The sequence below is a fragment of the Anneissia japonica genome, unplaced genomic scaffold (genome assembly GCF_011630105.1).
Source record: "Anneissia japonica isolate Jap-2015-1 unplaced genomic scaffold, ASM1163010v1 scaffold287800_len1627635_cov199, whole genome shotgun sequence".
NCBI lineage: Eukaryota > Metazoa > Echinodermata > Crinoidea > Comatulida > Comatulidae > Anneissia > Anneissia japonica.
This window is the reverse complement of record NW_022731299.1, coordinates 1362652-1381039: the sequence shown is the minus strand read 5'-3', so window position 1 is coordinate 1381039 and position 18388 is coordinate 1362652. Positions and strand designations below refer to the sequence as shown.

At 31.8% G+C, this 18388-nt stretch overlaps 1 protein-coding gene across 1 annotated transcript in view; it reads right to left on the bottom strand.

Moving 5' to 3' along the window:
- Positions 1-1586: 1586 nt before the first annotated feature.
- LOC117115302 (alpha-aminoadipic semialdehyde dehydrogenase-like) overlaps positions 1587-18388 on the bottom strand; it is a 35269-nt gene continuing 18467 nt past the window's right edge. The window contains exons 9-15 of the mRNA XM_033259033.1: positions 17173-17254; positions 16176-16270; positions 13065-13149; positions 8511-8617; positions 4365-4579; positions 3692-3841; positions 1587-2859 (exon numbers count right to left, since the gene is read on the bottom strand). Coding sequence (XP_033114924.1) covers positions 2805-2859; positions 3692-3841; positions 4365-4579; positions 8511-8617; positions 13065-13149; positions 16176-16270; positions 17173-17254 — 789 coding nt within the window. The 3' untranslated portion in view covers positions 1587-2804. The remainder of the gene's footprint in view (positions 2860-3691; positions 3842-4364; positions 4580-8510; positions 8618-13064; positions 13150-16175; positions 16271-17172; positions 17255-18388) is intronic.

Sequence of the window (18388 nt, the reverse complement as noted above, 5' to 3'; positions counted from 1 at the left end):
TGCAACTTGCTAAAACTTTTTTTATGTTTGTATACACTCATAAAGCCTATTTACTGTAACAACAATGGGAAAAATATTATTACCTTTAATTTTAAAGAACTTAAATTAAAGTCGGGAAAGCTCATTGCCCACCACTTAGAAATCAACATTTTCCCGGGAAGACCCTGAACCTCCCTTTTCTCTTTGGGTTCACTGATTCATTATAATAATTTTCAAGAGGGGAAAACCTTGAATTTTGAAGAAATTAAAGTAATTAAAAGACACCTCAGAAGTCGGGAAAGCTCATTTCCCGCCTTCTAGGAATCAAAATTTTCCCGAGGGAGAACCCCCGGACCCCCTTCCTTTTTGGGATTCATCGATTCATGGAAAATTCGTATGCAACTACTCATTTTTTAAAAATGTTTATGTATGTATACACTAAAGGCCTATTTACTGAAAGACAATGGTAAAAAATTACCTGACCGTTTTCAAGAGGGAAAAACACTGAATTTTGAAGAACTTAAAAGTAATTAAAAGACACCCCAAAAGTCGGGAAAGCTCATTTCCCGCCTTCTAGGAATCAAAATTTCCCGGGGGAGGACCCCCGAACCCCCTTTCTTTTCGTGATTCATCGAAAATTCGTATGCAACTACTCATTTTTTTTTTAAATGTTATGTGTGTATAGACACATAAGGTCTTTACTGTAATAACAATGGGAACAAATTACCTGACCGTTTTCAAGAGGGGAAAACCTTGAATTTTGAAAAACTTAAAAGTAATTAAGACATTTCAGGAGTCGGGGAAAAGCTCATTTTCCGCCATCTATGATGGACCCCCCTTTTCTTTGGAGCTTATCGATTCATTGAAGAAAGAATACGATATGCAACTACTCATTTTCTTAAGGCACGCATAACAGGCCTATTTACTGTAATGAGAAAGTTTACCTTACCGTTTTCAAGAGGGGGAAAACCTTGAATTTTTAAGAACAATGTCATTAGACATCTAGCTCAAAAGTCGAGAAAGGTCATTTCCAGCCATCTAGAAATCTAAATTTTCCCGGGGGAGGAATGTTGACCCCCACCACCTAGGTTTGATTCCCGATCTGCATGATTCATATTCCCATTCATCTTATAAGTGGGCCCCCCCACTTTAAAAAACGTTCCGCCGGCCCTGTACTGTGTGCCATCATCAATGTTTTTAACTGGTTAAAATAGTTGACCGTTATCTTATCTTGTGATGTGATGCCGGATTGCCATCCCACTTTGCCACACAGCCTAGTTTCCTTAAAATCGCTAGTGTTTTCAGTGTAATCGTATTGCGTAGCAGTTAACAACGCAATCAGGAAGGTTTCCCGGTTCGACAGACAAATCAGCATCACCTAAAGCTGTCGGCAATAGCATGTAGCGATTGTATGGAAACCAAGCTTTAGGGTCTCAAAAAAAATGTCGGCGATGGCATCTAGGATGAAGACTAGGCTACACACAAACAAGCAGACTGGGCTCACTTCTATTATTACAGTATATATAAATTAGTGAAGTTAGAAACTTGTCAAGATAAACTTATTATATTAAAAGAAAAAAAAAAACACAAAAAACCATGAAAGATAATTAGCAAAAGAGTGTCCTCAAATCTTAATTTATTCATGCTCTCTGAACAATACAATTGGTCATAATTGTAGGCATTTTGCAGTAATAATACGACAATAAATATAACTATGACTTCTTGATGGGAGTTGAAAATTCTACATGTAATAATCATATTTTCAGTTAGAGCAACGTAACAAACGTTAAAAGAAGAATGGGATGCCCAACCGGATGGAGAGTGGCCAGATGTATAGCCATAGTGACTCCAGTTATATTAGTAAATTATAAAGTACATTATAACCCTGCTACAAGTTCAAATTTTAACAAATGAAAAACGTACAATTCACATAAAACTATAAGTACTACTATGAATGGAAGCAGCTTTAATATCTACTATTTCAAATAAGTACAAAAATTTCCATTATGAGTTTCGATCTGTGCTAAAGGGTGTATTACAAATTTAGTACTAGGAACAAACTATAATATATTTTTTACCCTTATCATATTAATCTGAACGAAATAACTCAAGTAAAATATTTACCCTCATCATGAATAAATGAACAGGCCTTTGCATTCCAAAAACAAAATTAAGCTAATTACTATTTATTCTTTTAACTGTATGTTAAGAAAAAAATTATTATTTATTAATATAATAATTATATCAGTACAGCAATGTATCCATTTTATGTTAGACTAGTATGAATAACTAATCTAAAAAATATTAAAAGATCAATAATACATATATTTTTTTTGGTATTTAACCATTCATTATTTTTAATTATACACACACTTGGCTAAAAGCCACAACTTCACAACTCAATTGCTATCACTGGATAATGTTTGTAATTAACTTCTAAGAACATTCTTAAAGTATTTATATTTTTCATTTCAAAAAAATGGTTTAGTGATGGCTAAAATATGACTTCCAATTTTCCGAGTTCAATGATGTTTAATGTTTTACAGAAAGGATAGCTTTTCCATGATTATGTATTATGTTTTTTTTTAAAAAAATGGACTAGTACTGAAACAGTTAATCAAGATAAAATGTTTACCCAAATAAAACACAATTGTCCATTTCTTCAAATTTTCTATTCAGCTGCATGTAGAATGCTAATTAAAAATAGAATAAGTTTTTGGTTAAATACTAGAAGGTATCCATGTTCATGGGCCAGATGTCTGTTGATGTGTACCCTGTAACCTGTATTTATCTTAAAGATGTTCTGAATCTGGTTCAATAGAGTTTTATTCAAACTTGATACCTTGTGCAAGTGGTAACTCCTTACTATAGTTAATAGTGCTGAAAAAAAAAATAGAGAAATGGAATTTAAGATAGAAAAAGGATATTATAACAAAAAAAATATCAAAACTAAGTTCTTGCATTTCTAAATCTTCATCTATTAATCATTCAAAATGCATTTATTTGCTGAGAATGGGTTGAGTGTTATTATTATTACAAAATTGTATTCATTGGTTATCGTCCAAGTAGGTTAAAAAAGATTTAGATGATTTATTCTTTTTTTTTTATATTATTGTGACAAAATATTCTGTATCTGCTGGAACCGAGGCTTCCCTCCTATAACATTCCACAATCGAGTAGGCGCATAACTCGTGTTCCACTATTTGCATTCACACCTGGGCTATATGTATATATTGCCTTGGTTTGGCTTTTTTGTTTTAGATTTTTTTCAAGATTACTCATCAGATGGAATAAAAATAACCCACAGTTGACATTTTGCAATGAATGTAGGCCTAGAATGGCAATATCTTACATCAGACAACCACTAGACAACTTTATGGGGAAAATTTAAGATCAATTCACTCTCATTTTTTTATTTGTAAAGAAAAAAGCTAAAAGACCCCCTTTTTAAGTTTTTGTTTTGCCACCCCTATTTTTTTTTTCAATGAGAATGGGGTGGGTGAGGTCAAACAAACAATTTTTTTTTGGCCTTATTGTTGAAAGACTTAGCACAAAAGCTTGAACTTCAGTATAAAATTGACCAAAACATGTAAGTGGTGTGAATAGGGTTTGCCAGTGACAAATATTTGACCCCCTAAGTGGGACACATGAAATGGTAGTCTCCAGGGATCCTTGTTTTTCTGAGGGCATATCGGCGCTACATTATGCTTACCAAGTTGCTCGCCTCATATACTGCTTCCAAGCATCACTTCCTGACTCACGGCCTCCTCCTGTGTGTTTCTCGCCTCCAAAAGCGCCACCAATCTCAGCACCACTTGTTGGGATGTTTACATTCACAACACCACAGTCAGATCCATGAGGTCTGGCAAGAAAAATAGAGAAAATATCTCAGGGATCAGAAAAATAATTTGTAATTTTCAACTACCACCGTCGTTAGTATCTATCAAGATCATCAATGCTATTGCAGGACAATATATCATTCCTATTTTTGTTTGTCATTTAGTGTTATTCTTAAAAAATTGTCTTCTTCAAACAAAAAAAAAGAACAAATATATATTACATTATTAAACTTTGTCCACACTATCAAATTTTCTTTGAAAAAAACTGTTGTATGCCCATATATAGACATGATGTGCCTATATGATCATGTGATGTCATCATTACCATATTTAGGCATTTCACATGTTTTTGTCAAATAGAAATGATAGTCTGTCAGGGCTTTACAATTCAAATTTGCCATCATCTTTATTGTTCAATTATTTATTTTTTCGACATATATTAAAATACAAAGTTAAAAATTACAAACAAAATATAATAACAATTACAAAATTTACAAATGGAGGTTAATCAGGGTCATCTGATATAAATTTGAAAGCTAGGCTTACCCCATCCATTGGAAGATACTTTCAATGTTCTGAGTGAAGAGACTGCTTGATAAGCCTTGCTTCACTTCATTATTCCAGGAAATAGCCTCCTCCAAGTTCTTGGTTTTCAAAATGTAGAGAATCGGTGCAAAAGTCTCTGTCTGAACTACATCAGCGTCATGCTTCAAACCACTCACAATTGTCGGTTCTACGTAGAATCCTTCACGATAAATTGTCTATTTTAAAAATAATACTTTAAAAAATGTAAACTTTTTCTTTACCAAAACCATTTTATTTTATAATTCAAAGTTAAATTATGGTGAAATTTAAACACAAAAATCTTTAAAAATTGTATTAAAACTCTGATTAATAATTCAACTTTGAAGAGACAAAGAGCAACACAATTCTTTTTTTATCTGATTTTCAGACTACAAAAAAAATTTAATCGATAACCAGCCAATTTAACGTTTAAACACAAAAAAATGTAGAAAAGGAATTCCATTATGAGTCTGAAATGTGGCAAGGAAAATATTTTCTCGTAATTTTCAAGTGAAAACTAATACTCATATTTGATTTTACAACATTAGGCAATTTAATCTCTAATTTTAATCCTAGTTTTTAGCTTTAAGTAATCTAATACGTATTTTCTATTATTGCCATTATGAAACTGTGTATGTTCATGAATTTGGAAATTCTGGTTTGTAGTGGTTGTATCTAGTTTACAATAATTTTTTTTTTGCAAAAAAATATATATTAATATTATATCTAAATATATTATATTGTCATTGTTTTCTATTACAAATTTAAACAAATAAATGAAAATGAAATGAAAATTTACTAGTTCGTTTTAAAAGAAGAAGATATGCTTGTAATGATGGTTGTATCTAGTTTATAATACCCTTTTTTGTGAAAAGGAACAAAAAAGTCTCATTGAGGTTTCCATGTATTTCCTCAACTAATTCACTGGAGTAATAAACTGTCTCTTATACACATCTAGATGTGTATAAGAGACAGTATATATATATATATATGTGTGTATGTATGTATGTATGTATATAAAAAATCTATTGTCAGTGTCTACGAATCAAACAAATTTGATCACTTACTAGCTATTTTCTTAATAATGACTATCCCCCTTTAAAATAATACTATCAGCTATTTCTAAAGCCTCAACCCTTCCCCGACAATCCCTTCTAGATTATAAACGCAAAGTAGATTATAAACGCAAAGTTGATAATAACCGCATCCCTCGTCCTCGACTACCATCCCAATATATGTTCTCTTACCCGCCAACTTAAAACTGACTATAAAATTCTCAATAAAGATAAATCTATTTGCCACCTTTTTGCAGACCCTCCCCTACTAGCCAAAAGACAACCCCCCAATTTTAAATCTATTCTCTCATCCTCTACACTCCATAAGAATTCCCACTCTTCTGGTAATGTTACATGTAGTAAACCCAGATGCCAAGTTTGCAATTTCATGTGCACCTCTGATACATTCACTATTCCCAGTACTAATATCACTATAAGACCCCCTCCACTTACTTGTGATTCTTCTAACGTTATTTACATTTTATTTTGTAACAAATGTCAAATTGGTAATTATTTAGGAGAGACCAGCATTGTTATTTTAATTTGTAACCAATACCATTTCCTTACACTTGTTTTACTTTGTATTTTTTTGTCAGTCGTCCTCACACTGAGGAAGAAAACAGGAGTGTTTGAAATATTTGTGATTTAATAAATTATATAATGCTTCAGAGTATGTTTACAACTCATAGCTGTTTTTTATTGCTGTCTTTCGATTATATAAATTATATATAACTGAAATAAACTATCGCAAGTATTAGAAGCAGAGTGCTCAATGGTAGACCAGAGCGGATGTAAATAAATAAAAAGTGAGATTGAACAGTATATATATATATGTATGTATGTATATGTATGTATGTATGTATGTATGTGTGTATGTGCGTATGTATGTATGTATGTATGTATATATATATAATAATAAATAATAATAGTTGGATTTGTATAGCGCATCATGCGAAAAAGCCTCTACGCGCTTGGTGATTGAGCTCTTTGAGTTTGACATTTTGAAAAAAGTTTTATATGAAACTAAAAAACCTACTCCTTAAACTAAAGCATGGTTGGCCGTTGGCTCCGAGGAGTTCATCCGCCCTTTGTTCAGCTGTTTTTTTTCATGCTGCTGGGTGTCCATCCACCCTCCCATCGGCGGCCGCTAAAGACCACCAGATGGGGTTGCCGTAAATACAGACATTGATACGATAAAAAAATCTGACAGTTGACGTATTATAGGAACATTATTTTATTTGGCACGAATGTTTCATCCTGTCCTCAGGACTTTCTCAAAATATATTATATTGTCATTGTTTTCTATTACTGTATAAATTTTGAACAAATAAACGAAAATGAAATGAAAATTTACTACTTCTTTTTAAAACCGTTGCATTCTAATTTTGTTCAATAAATGTTTTTTTTTTTTTCATATTTTTATGAATTTAAATTACTTAAATCCTATGGAATCTAAAGGCTGTCATGATTTACAGCTTGAATGTTAGAACAAGATATGTATTTCAAGTGTAAAATTTTATTGTTCAGGTTTATTAGCTCTACATAGACGGTTCAGAAACTACATAAAACCTATCAATGTATCAGCTGTCATGAGTAGCACCCTCTACGATGGAAACAAGATGCAAGGTAGGAATTAAAACCAATCAATCAATCAATCAATCAACCAACCAATCAATCAATCAATCAACTCATCACTAGAACTTTCTAACACAAGCTTCACAGAACCCGAGAAACCAATACAATGAATTGTTGCCTCAGACAGTATTGAAAACAGGAAGAGTTGGTGTAGTGATTTTCTTTTTAGGTCATCCTACAGCAGTTCAAGCCCCTTTGGTGTCCACTAAACTTGTGTCTGTGAGATATATCTACACTTGTAGGATATGAACTTACTTTAGGATGCCACTATAGGATGCCACACATGGCAAACAAGGTAATAATTATATTTAAATTCCTCAAAAACAATAACAGGAGGAGGGTGAAGCCGAGGAGGGAGAAGGAGGAACAATGTTGCTATACAATGTTTGGCAACCCCAAAACATCAAACATGAAAGAAAAAAAGCAAATGAAGAAAGAACAGTCACCGCAACAGCAAGGACACCCAGCAGAAACATAAAAACATTGATGAAGAGATCACCGAGTGGTAAGGCAGGGGCGCCGCTAGCAGCAGCCTTAACATCGGTGCTGGTTCCAGCCACTCCTCGCCCATGGTTCGGTTGGTAGAACCAAGTCTTCTCGGATAAGGACTTAAAATGGAGGTCCAGTGTATACATCTGGTTCATGTGCACTTTAAAGAACCCATTGCATCTTTCGGAAGAGTAGAGGGTTACCCTGATGTTATGGTTCATTTCAGCCCCTGTCGTTGTGGAATGATGTAAAAATGTATCTACCAAGAAGCGCCTCTCTACGGCTGCTAGGTAGTTACGGACCACGCCCATACGCAATTCAGCACAGTGACGCTGCAAGTTATAGGTTATTCTCCTACCTTTACCTTACCTTTACCTATAATAATGTATCTAATTATTGACCATCGAAACAGCTGAAATAACAGCTAAAACAAGTAAATTAGAATTAACCTACAACAGCAACTACTGAAGATCTATCACAACCAACAACTCTTAAGACAATTCATGTCATAAGACAACATATCACTCAGTTCTGGGTCAGGTCATTATTTGTGTGCACATCTCTCTTCGCAATAAGCATTCTAATAATGACAACTTATAATAAGTCCGTTGCTGAATGTCTACAATTAGACGACTACAATTACAAGTACTTGTTTCAATGATTCTCATAAAAGTATCATGGTACTAGGTAGGATGATCTGGAAAGAAATCGGCCTGTTGCTGTTCTTCTACCACTGTTGCTAGATAAAGCATGAATCTAAACTGTATTTGTCATAGCATAAATTATTATCATATTGTAAATTGTATTTGTTTATGTTCTGCGGATATCAGTCTATGATGGAATACGCAGCAATAGAAAAATTGAATTTGAACTGAATCGTTTATTTTTATTATTTAATATTATCATTATTAGTATATTGTCCAATCAAATATGTTTTAAAGTGACCTACCTTTCCTCCATATTCTATATTGCCCCCTTGGGCTTGGGCATCATTTACTGCTTTCTCATACATGTCCACACCTGCTTGAGAATGCATTGGTCCATATAAGGTATCCTCTAAACACAAAAAAAACCAGAAAATTGCAATAAAACAGACTACTACCGTTTTTAAATTGAAGGTTTTAAGTAGAGCAATGTTGAACATCTTTTGTTCCTAATTTTATAGTTTTTAATCTTTCATTGTACATACTGAATTAGGATATAGTTTTAACTTATACTTATTATTTTCCTATATTAAGTGTTTTCATTTATTTTTTTTAACCTTGGAGAAACATTCAACAGCGATATGTTTCACTTTTTGGTTATCCCGTCGGGTTTTTAACAATTGCTATTTTTACTGTCTTTTTGTCTGTATTTTCCTGTGTCCTCATTGTATGTTTTTCTAATGACAAAATAAATGAAATGAAATGAAATACAATTTATTAATATACTTTACATAATAAATTCAAAAAGAATCCTGCAATGACTTTTTCAGGTCAGAAATTGTCATCGAAAAAGTGCAAATTTTTCCATTGCAATTTTCTCAAAAGTGACTTTTTGCATTTGTGGGAACAGCAACGATTTATGGCACATTTACACCAACATGGTGTACTTTGACCTAAAAAAGTTACATATAGGTGAAATTTTGTAAGCATTAAGAGCATAGGGAGAACTTTAATTGTATCATGACACAGTCCCACTAACTAGATGTGAAACACAACTCAGAAAATGATTTCAAAGTAAGGAAAAGCTGATGGATGTCCCTTGCTTTTAAGCTTCTTTAATGCTTTCCCAATAAATCAGATTTAGTTACTAAACTTTTGACATTATCACTATTGGTTAACTGCTTCGCTTTCAATGAGTTTCTCCATCCAGTAATAACCAAAAAAAGAAACTACCCAGTTTCTTGTATTTTGTTTCAAATTTAGCCTAAGGCTTTTGGCAACGATTACCAGAAATCTTCGTACTTAAAATTACAAGACATTACCTCATAAAAAAGCAATGAAAATGTAACAAATGAGAAGGTCGATGGCGAAAAAAATCTGGTACATTACAGATATTTGGGACTGTAAACCCACCTAGATATCTACCTCTATCAAATATTGAGTATTGTACATCATTGGTGTCTGGAAATTATACACTAAATAGTAATGAGAGAATACTTTCTGAGCACATATATTATAAGTATTTGAAACAATATAGAAATCTTGATTAAATGTTTGCAATGTAAAAGAAGATTTATTTCTCAAGCTAAAAATAGGCAAACACTATTAAATATTTGTCTGTTAGCATCAGATTTTGTTTGATGGTATAATTTTGTTTCAGACTTGTATGGTCAAACAAATCATGTATGTGCTTTTTCATGTATGTAAAGTATGTTGAAAGTTGAGCAATACTTTAATCATCATAATCTTATAAAATCTTGTTGTTGTGGTTCGAGTCTAACAGACAATATCTTATAAAGTATGCTTGCATCTGATCCAATAAAGTGTGTCTCTTCCTGTGTTGGAAATTGCAAACGCTCTTTTCGGACAAATCTTTTATATAAGCCCCAAGTTTTCCAATTACTCATACATGGAGAGACATATCAATTTAACTTCTAATTTAACGACATCTGAAAATAAGAATGTGAATGATGTATTCAATTATTTTTTCCTTAATTCAATAGATACCAAAGTTTTGGAATACTGTATTCCCCAGGGTATGAAAGATGGGAGACGACAAACTATAAACTAAAGTAAAATAAAATTACCAAATCATATATTATTAATAATGTCATTGGTTCATGTGATTATCTTACAACCTGATGTCTTAAATAATATTAAGCTTGCATTCACTTTCTGTGTCTGTTGAAAAATTAAACATCCTGAACTCTTGTTTAATTTGTTTGATAGTGAGTGATGGCAAAATCCATTACTTGCAGACTGATCAACTATGAAGAACCACATGAACCAATGACATTATTAATAATATATGATTTGGTAATTTAATTTTACTTTAGTTTATAATTTGTCGTCAAGGTGGAAAAGATTGGTTGGAATGAACATCTACTGTTAACTTTCAAATGTCTAAAAGAAATGACCCCATGTTATTTATATAATATCATCCTCAATGTACTAGGAACAAGTCTAATAACAACTTAATTGAACAAAAATGGAATCGGGTACAAAGCAAAAAGACATTTTTATATCGGGCAACTAAAGCATGGAACAGCCAGCCAATTTAAAACAATATTTAATGAACTTTCTATACAGTCTTTTAAAAATCATTTAAATGATATATAATCTAATATTATTTAATTATTATCTTCTAGACAAAATATTAAATCAAAATTTAACTGATATTTGTTTCTGCCTTTTCCTTTACAATTTTGTTTAAAGTTAAGCAAGTTTTAATTGATTTAGTTTTTGATACCGTAGTTTTATATTTATGTACATATTGTTTTCTTTAACATATTAGTTTTGTTTAAAGTTCAATTTCTTTTTTTATTTTGCTTTTCTTTTATTCCTTTTACTTGTGATCCACTTGTGATACCAGTGCTGCATCACTGAAAGTGTAATCACACAAAAGAAATAAACAAATAAAAATAAAATAAATTAAATAAAGATTTTTAAAAGCATTATTTAGCTTGGCAAACATTGGCTGGCTGATGGTAGTTGGTGTGATTTCATGGAGAACAAAATGGAACTAGGCACACACAACAGATCATTTTAAATGACAATTTGCTTAGACTGTCACTAACAATCAGAGGTATTGTGTCGTCAAGTGTCCAAAACTAGTGACGACGCATTTAACGACCAATGCAATGTGTAAAAGTGGTGTCACATAGTGATTATTATTATTATTATCCTTACTATTATTATTATGCAATGATTGCCATTTTTATTATTATTGTTATTATTATTATTATTATCACCGCCATCAATATGTGCAGATATCTATGTTAGCATAAAAGAGATAAGGCTCATACATTTTGTATAAACATTGCCCGCCTGTATACAGTATCTGGTATGCTAATTTCGATGATGCATATGCAAATTTATTTATGTTAATTTTGGGTCTGTGAGCAGAGTGTACGGTGTAGAAAGCAGTTGTGGAAGATTAGCTGAGCGTGAAGCAGCTTGAGAGAGGCCAATGCTGTGAAGGGCAAAAAGATAGGCCTAAAGGATTGGAGTTATCCTGTAAAGTATTATGAGATTATCCTGCAGCCTGATGGGGCTATGTGTGATAGCCTAGAACTTCTTGATATTGTCAGGAAGCTGTGGCTGAGCGTGAAACAGCTCGAGAGAGGCCTATGCTGTGAAGGGCCAAAAAGATAGGCCTAAAGAATTGGAGTTATCCTGTAATGTAATGAGATTACCCTGCAGCTTGATGAGGATAAGTGTGGTAGCCTAGCATGTTATTGATATTGTAAGGAAATCGTGGCAGAATAGAGCCACAAAAGTTTTGTGTAAATACTGCAAGAAAACTGTGATGGGATTGAGACGCTCAAGTTTTATGAAGCTCTTCAGAAAAACTGGTGGAATTGAGCCACCCAAATTGATCTGGTAATTCGGTAGAACCGAGCAGTCCAGCTGTGAGGACAATTCGTCTTTAAAAAACAGGAACATTTTTGTTCGGTATTTATATATTTGTCAGAAGAATCGACAATTAAAGTTCTTATTTTGCTTAAATTAAACTAAGTTGTACTCAGTTATCTCATTGGTCGAAATTTTTTATTTTATTTTTTGATTTTACCTTTTTTCCCTGTTGCAATAATTTTTCAATTTAATTAATTGTAAATAAAATGTTATATAAATATTAAATATAAATTAATTAGCGAATTATATATTTATATAGTAGCAGTCATAACTAAATTTTTATTAATTAAATTGACAATTATTAATTTAACATGTTAGTTACAATTTCATTCTCTCTTCCTTTTTTATTTGTATGTATCTTGTATGCGATGATTTTTAAATGTTTTTTCCAACTTTTGTTAAGCTTCAATTTAGATTTGACTTATAATGTTAATGAGAAGATGCAATAAACTTTTTCGTATTTCGTATTTTCAATCCTGGAATTTGTGACAAGCAGTTGGCACATCGGTTGTGGCTCGGACTCTCAATCTTGAGGTCGGGGGTTCAAAACTCTCAATGTGACCTAATATCAAGCACTAATTCTAACCGCTCATATATGTTTTGTTTGATCCAGTGACCAGGGCTAATAATGTAAAGGGCATGGAGGCAGTTTACTGCAATATGCGTTATATAAATCTCGCAATTATTATTATAGTATACAGCAAGGTAGGAGGATTGTTCTGCTATTTTTATGGGGTCTACCATTTAGGGAAAATTGGCAATTGATGATTTCTCCATGTAATCACAAAATATTTGAGAATTCAGTTCAGGGATCACTATTGCATGCAAACAACCGAGCATATATTTTAGTAAAATTTTAGCCTAGCCTGCTAACAAAATTGTTACTAAAATATTACATAAACATGAGTGGATTTTAAACAGAAAATAGTTAATGCATGGCTTACCATCTAGAGGGTTTCCAATGCGGACTTGTGAGTATGCTTTCCTAAGCCTTTCAACAACTTGATCATGGATATTTTCATGTACAATCTTTGGATAAATAACAAAGAAAAATTGAAATGAATACTAATAAACACATAAAAAAAATCTTTTCAAACCAATCTTGGAACATTTCATGTGAAGAAACTGATCTATTTTAAGCTTTACTTAGACTCAATTTACAGAGTATAAAATGTCATATTAACACACAAGTAAAAAATCAGTCATTCCAAAAAAAGTGAGAATTTTTTTCCAGATTAGAGTGTCCTTCGAGTTCAATTTAATTTAAAGTTAATGATGTAAAATTTGTCAACTATATTGGTTTATGTGGTGGGAATGCTTAAATACTTATTTTAACTTGATATTATTTAGTAGTACATTTGAGTTGTGAAAATAATTTCTCCTGATTTCCAATATATAGCACTAGAATTTTAACTCGGGTATGCAAGTTTATTGATCTATGAGTTTTAAATTAATTGCTGATGGGCTAAATAAATTTAATGTTAACTGCTGTCGACCGTGGTGAAAACTGAGGTGCAATGTAATTTAAATAGATGACACATCTAAATGGCACTTTGTTTTTTTATTCAAAGCTGATTTTTCTTTATTGGAGTAGAGCTGCAGATATGTGGCTAGGAATCCTACTTCCCAACCTCAGAGTCAAGGGTTCAAATCCTGCGATAAGAATTTTTTTTTATATATAAAGAACACAAGTCACTAGGTTAATGGGACTTTGTGCTTTGTAGAAAGTCCCTTCCATCCAGTAATATAGCAATTCGCTCAGTTTGACGAGAATGAAATCGCATGTAGGCTTCATTTGGCCAGCAGGTTGCATTTGGCAACAGGCAGCCATTTGTGCTAACATAACATAACTCATAACAATAAGAAAATATGGGCACACAAACATGGAACAGAGACAAATGTGAGTCCAATCAAAATTGTAAAGTTGAGTCCCTTTAAAAGTATAAATGCATAGAATTAAAATTGTATTAATAATGTAAACTGTATCAACTAAAGTTCATATTAGTCAGCTGTAGGTCCATGGCATCCATCCCTTTCATTATTCCCTTAAAATAAAATATATATATTGAGAGAAAAGATTCAAATATCCAAAAGACCATGCAAGTTACCATTATCATTACCATCACCCCACCTGCTAACTCACAAAGTAACACCACCAAATTCGATTACTACATAAAAATATGTGCACATAAATAATAAAATAAGGGGTCTTTCATAATGATACCATGTATCTACAAATCTAATTATGATATTACAAAAAATATGACCACATAAATAATAAAATAAGGGGTCTTTCATAATGATACTATGTATCTACACATCTAATTCTGATATTATATAAAAATATGAACACATAAATAATTAAATAAGGGGTCTTTCATATTATGATACCATGTATCTACAAATCTAATTGATTATTACATAAAAATATGACCACATAAATAATAAAATAAGGGGTCTTTCATAATGATACCATGTATCTACAAATTTAATTAATTATTACATAAAAATATGACCACAATAAAATAAGGGGTCTTTCATAATGATAAAATGTATCTACACATCTAATTCTGATATTACATAAAAGTATAACCACATAAATAATGAAATAAGGGGTCTTTCATAACGATACCATGTATCTACACATCTAATTCTGATATTACAAAAAATATGACCACATAAATAATAAAATAAAGGGTCTTTCATAATGATACTATGTATCTACACATCTAATTCTGATATTACATAAAAATATGAACACATAAATAATAAAATAAGGGGTCTTTCATATTATGATACCATGTATCTACAAATCTAATTGATTATTACATAAAAATATGACCACATAAATAATAAAATAAGGGGTCTTTCATAATGATACCATGTATCTACAAATTTAATTAATTATTACATAAAAATATGACCACAATAAAATAAGGGGTCTTTCATAATGATAAAATGTATCTACACATCTAATTCTGATATTACATAAAAGTATAACCACATAAATAATAAAATAAGGGGTCTTTCATAATGATACCATGTATCTACAAATCTAATTAATTATTACATAAAAATATAACCACAATAAAATAAGGGGTCTTTCATAATGATAACATGTATCTACACATCTAATTCTGATATTACATAAAAGTATAACCACATAAATAATAAAATAAGGGGTCTTTCATAATGATACCATGTATCTACAAATCTAATTAATTATTACATAAAAATATGACCACAATAAAATAAGGGGTCTTTCATAATGATAAAATGTATCACATCTAATTCTGATATTACATAAAAGTATAACCACATAAATAATAAAATAAGGGGTCTTTCATAATGATACCATGTATCTACAAATCTAATTAATTATTACATAAAAATATGACCACAATAAAATAAGGGGTCTTTCATAATGATACCATGTATCTAGAAACCGATACCATGTATCTAGAAACCGATACCATGTATCTAGAAACCTGTATTCACATACTTTGGCCTTTTTTAATTGTTTCGAATTTGCATTGTGAATTCATTTTTATTTCTCCCTTATTATTTATTTCCTGTTTTATATTTTATTTTGAATTGATTTATTTTCTTTAAATTAAGAATGATTTGATTTATTGTTCTCATATGCATAGGCTTATTATCTATATTTACTTTATTTGATTATTTGATTTAAGCTACTTTATTCTAAACTTTTATTTTCTCTGTTGTTTTAATGTTTCTTTTGTCTATGTACTTTAATTGTTTTTTAATCAGGCTCGATTAATTTACATCTTTTATTGTACTGTAATTTTAATTATTTATATTAAGTTTTTTATATAATTTTGAATTAATTCATTATGTAAATTAAAAATTGAAAGGTTGTTATTTATAATACTGTTAATTATTTGGTTTCATACTCTCTTTTGTTTTGTTTTACTATGTGGATATTGAGGGTCCCTAATGACCAGCTTTGGCTGGATGGCCCACCCACATTAAAGATTGTTGAAATAAATAAATAAATGTGGCAATTCCAAAAATGTTAAAAACAAAAAACTTACCAATCTTCTTGTTGTGGTGCATCGCTGACCAGTTGTACCAACGGATGCAAAAAGAACAGCAGGCACAACCATGTCTAGATTGGCATCGTCCATAACTAAAATACAAATAATAACAATAATAATAGTATAATAATAATAATAATAATTATAAGTATAATAATAATAATAATAATAATAATAATAATAATAATAATAATAATAATAATAATAAAATAATAATAATAATAATAAATAATAATAAGGTTTGCATGGCGAATGTATATGTTAAGTTGTGGTACACCACGTACATAGTTCTGAAAAGAACTGTTGTTTTTGTTAGAATATCTTGACGTTTTGATTGAGTTGCTTCAATCGTCATCAGGAGAATAATATCTGCAGTCCAAACCGGGAAGTACACATAAGTAAATTTAGCATAAAAATCATTGAGTTCTGCTGATGCTTACACCATCATCTACTGCTTATTTTATTGTATGTTATTTTATATTGATGATATAGACAAACCAAAGCTAAAATAAAATTGGAAGATACTTATTTCAAAATATTACAATAAAAAAAATTAATTTAAAAACATATTACATCCCCTATAACACTGTCCAAAGCCTTATTTTCATGTCTCCAAGTGGCCATCTTAAAAAACCTGACTTTAAGATAGTCTGCTCCAGGAATACAGATTAGTATGTAGGGTAGATGTGATCCTTCGGAACAAATGCATCAATCACAATTAAAGACCGCGCTAATTGACTATAGCTCAAAAGTCAACGATAACTAACGAGAATTAATTTTCACAAAACTCCAAGCCTTGAACTTAACGTGCAATGAGAGAAAATTTACAGCCTGGTTAATTTTCTCACTTTAAATTTACAATCAATCTTACTTATTCCATGAACGTTAAGAGATTTCTTTAATGCATAGAGGCTGTTAAGTTCTAAGGTATAACGGACTACTGTATATACAGGTGACTTCAGGCTGTCTACTGAGGCGTCTGTATAGCGCATACCTATAATTGCATTGTTACCACCGAGTTCCAAGATTGACCTTCCGAATCGTTCTTGAACAATTGTTCCAACTTTTTGACCAACCTACCAGAAAGAATATACATTTAAAAAGATACTTCGTAGGTGGTACTGTCAACATTTTAAAAATACAAAGGTATGATTTATCTATTATTATAATTATTATTTAGGGCAGTAATAATATATGAACATCAAAGATAGCGTTCTCTGCAGTTTGCGTGTAACAAATAGAAGTGTCCAAATTCACGCAGAAAACAATAGAAAGTAATTGCAATTGAAAGAGGGCGTCCTAGTTGTTACTATGGCGGTTGTTCCAGAATTAACACTGAGATCATAGATGTCAAAGTTCAAAAGTAATTGTAATTGCAAGAGGACGTCCTACACTGCGTTATTACAGAATTTGCACGCAGGAATCATGGAGAACACTATCTTGCTATAAGGTCTTTGATGAACATTTATATAAAGAAGCAATGCTGAAGAGATGTGAAGCAGTGGAGATGTCGAAGGGATATGGAGCGCAGGATGATAGGAAAAGGGTTTGGATGATGAAGATGGAGGTTGGATTTGAAAAGGGATATAAAACAGAGCTGTGGGAAATGTATATAATGCAGAAGGATATACAACCTTATAATTATTGTTTTAACAAGACACTAGGGACTTTTAGATTGTGTGGACGTGGACCTGGTTCACGTCGACTAGTCATGCGTGTCAACGTAGTCAACTATACCTGTTGACTACAAATGAAAACCTTTTAGATTGTAGCGCGCGCTAGGCAACCTTATTAAGCAGCTGTGTCATGGCGAACCTTCATCGACTTCGCGAAATTGTCGTTTTTGCATATTCTACAGGTGTCTTGGACGATGAAAAATTCATGTTTTTATACAATACAAATAAACCCAAAAATGCCGAATTAAGGTACCGAGATTATCAGAAATTTGATCTAGACAAGTACAACAATGATGAATGTAATGCATACTTCAGGGCGCATCCGGTGCGTCAACTGCGATGATGCAGATAGTTAACATGCCTCCCCGGCCGGCTGCGCTCGCTGCGGTGCAAGTTTGCATTGCATGCACACTGGCGTGAGCATGGTCATGAATTCCACAGCCTTTTTTGTATTTACGAAGGCAGAAGTTAGAAACTTCCCCCCGACCTCACATGACCTCATCACGTAGCAGTCCACTATGTCGACGTGCAAAT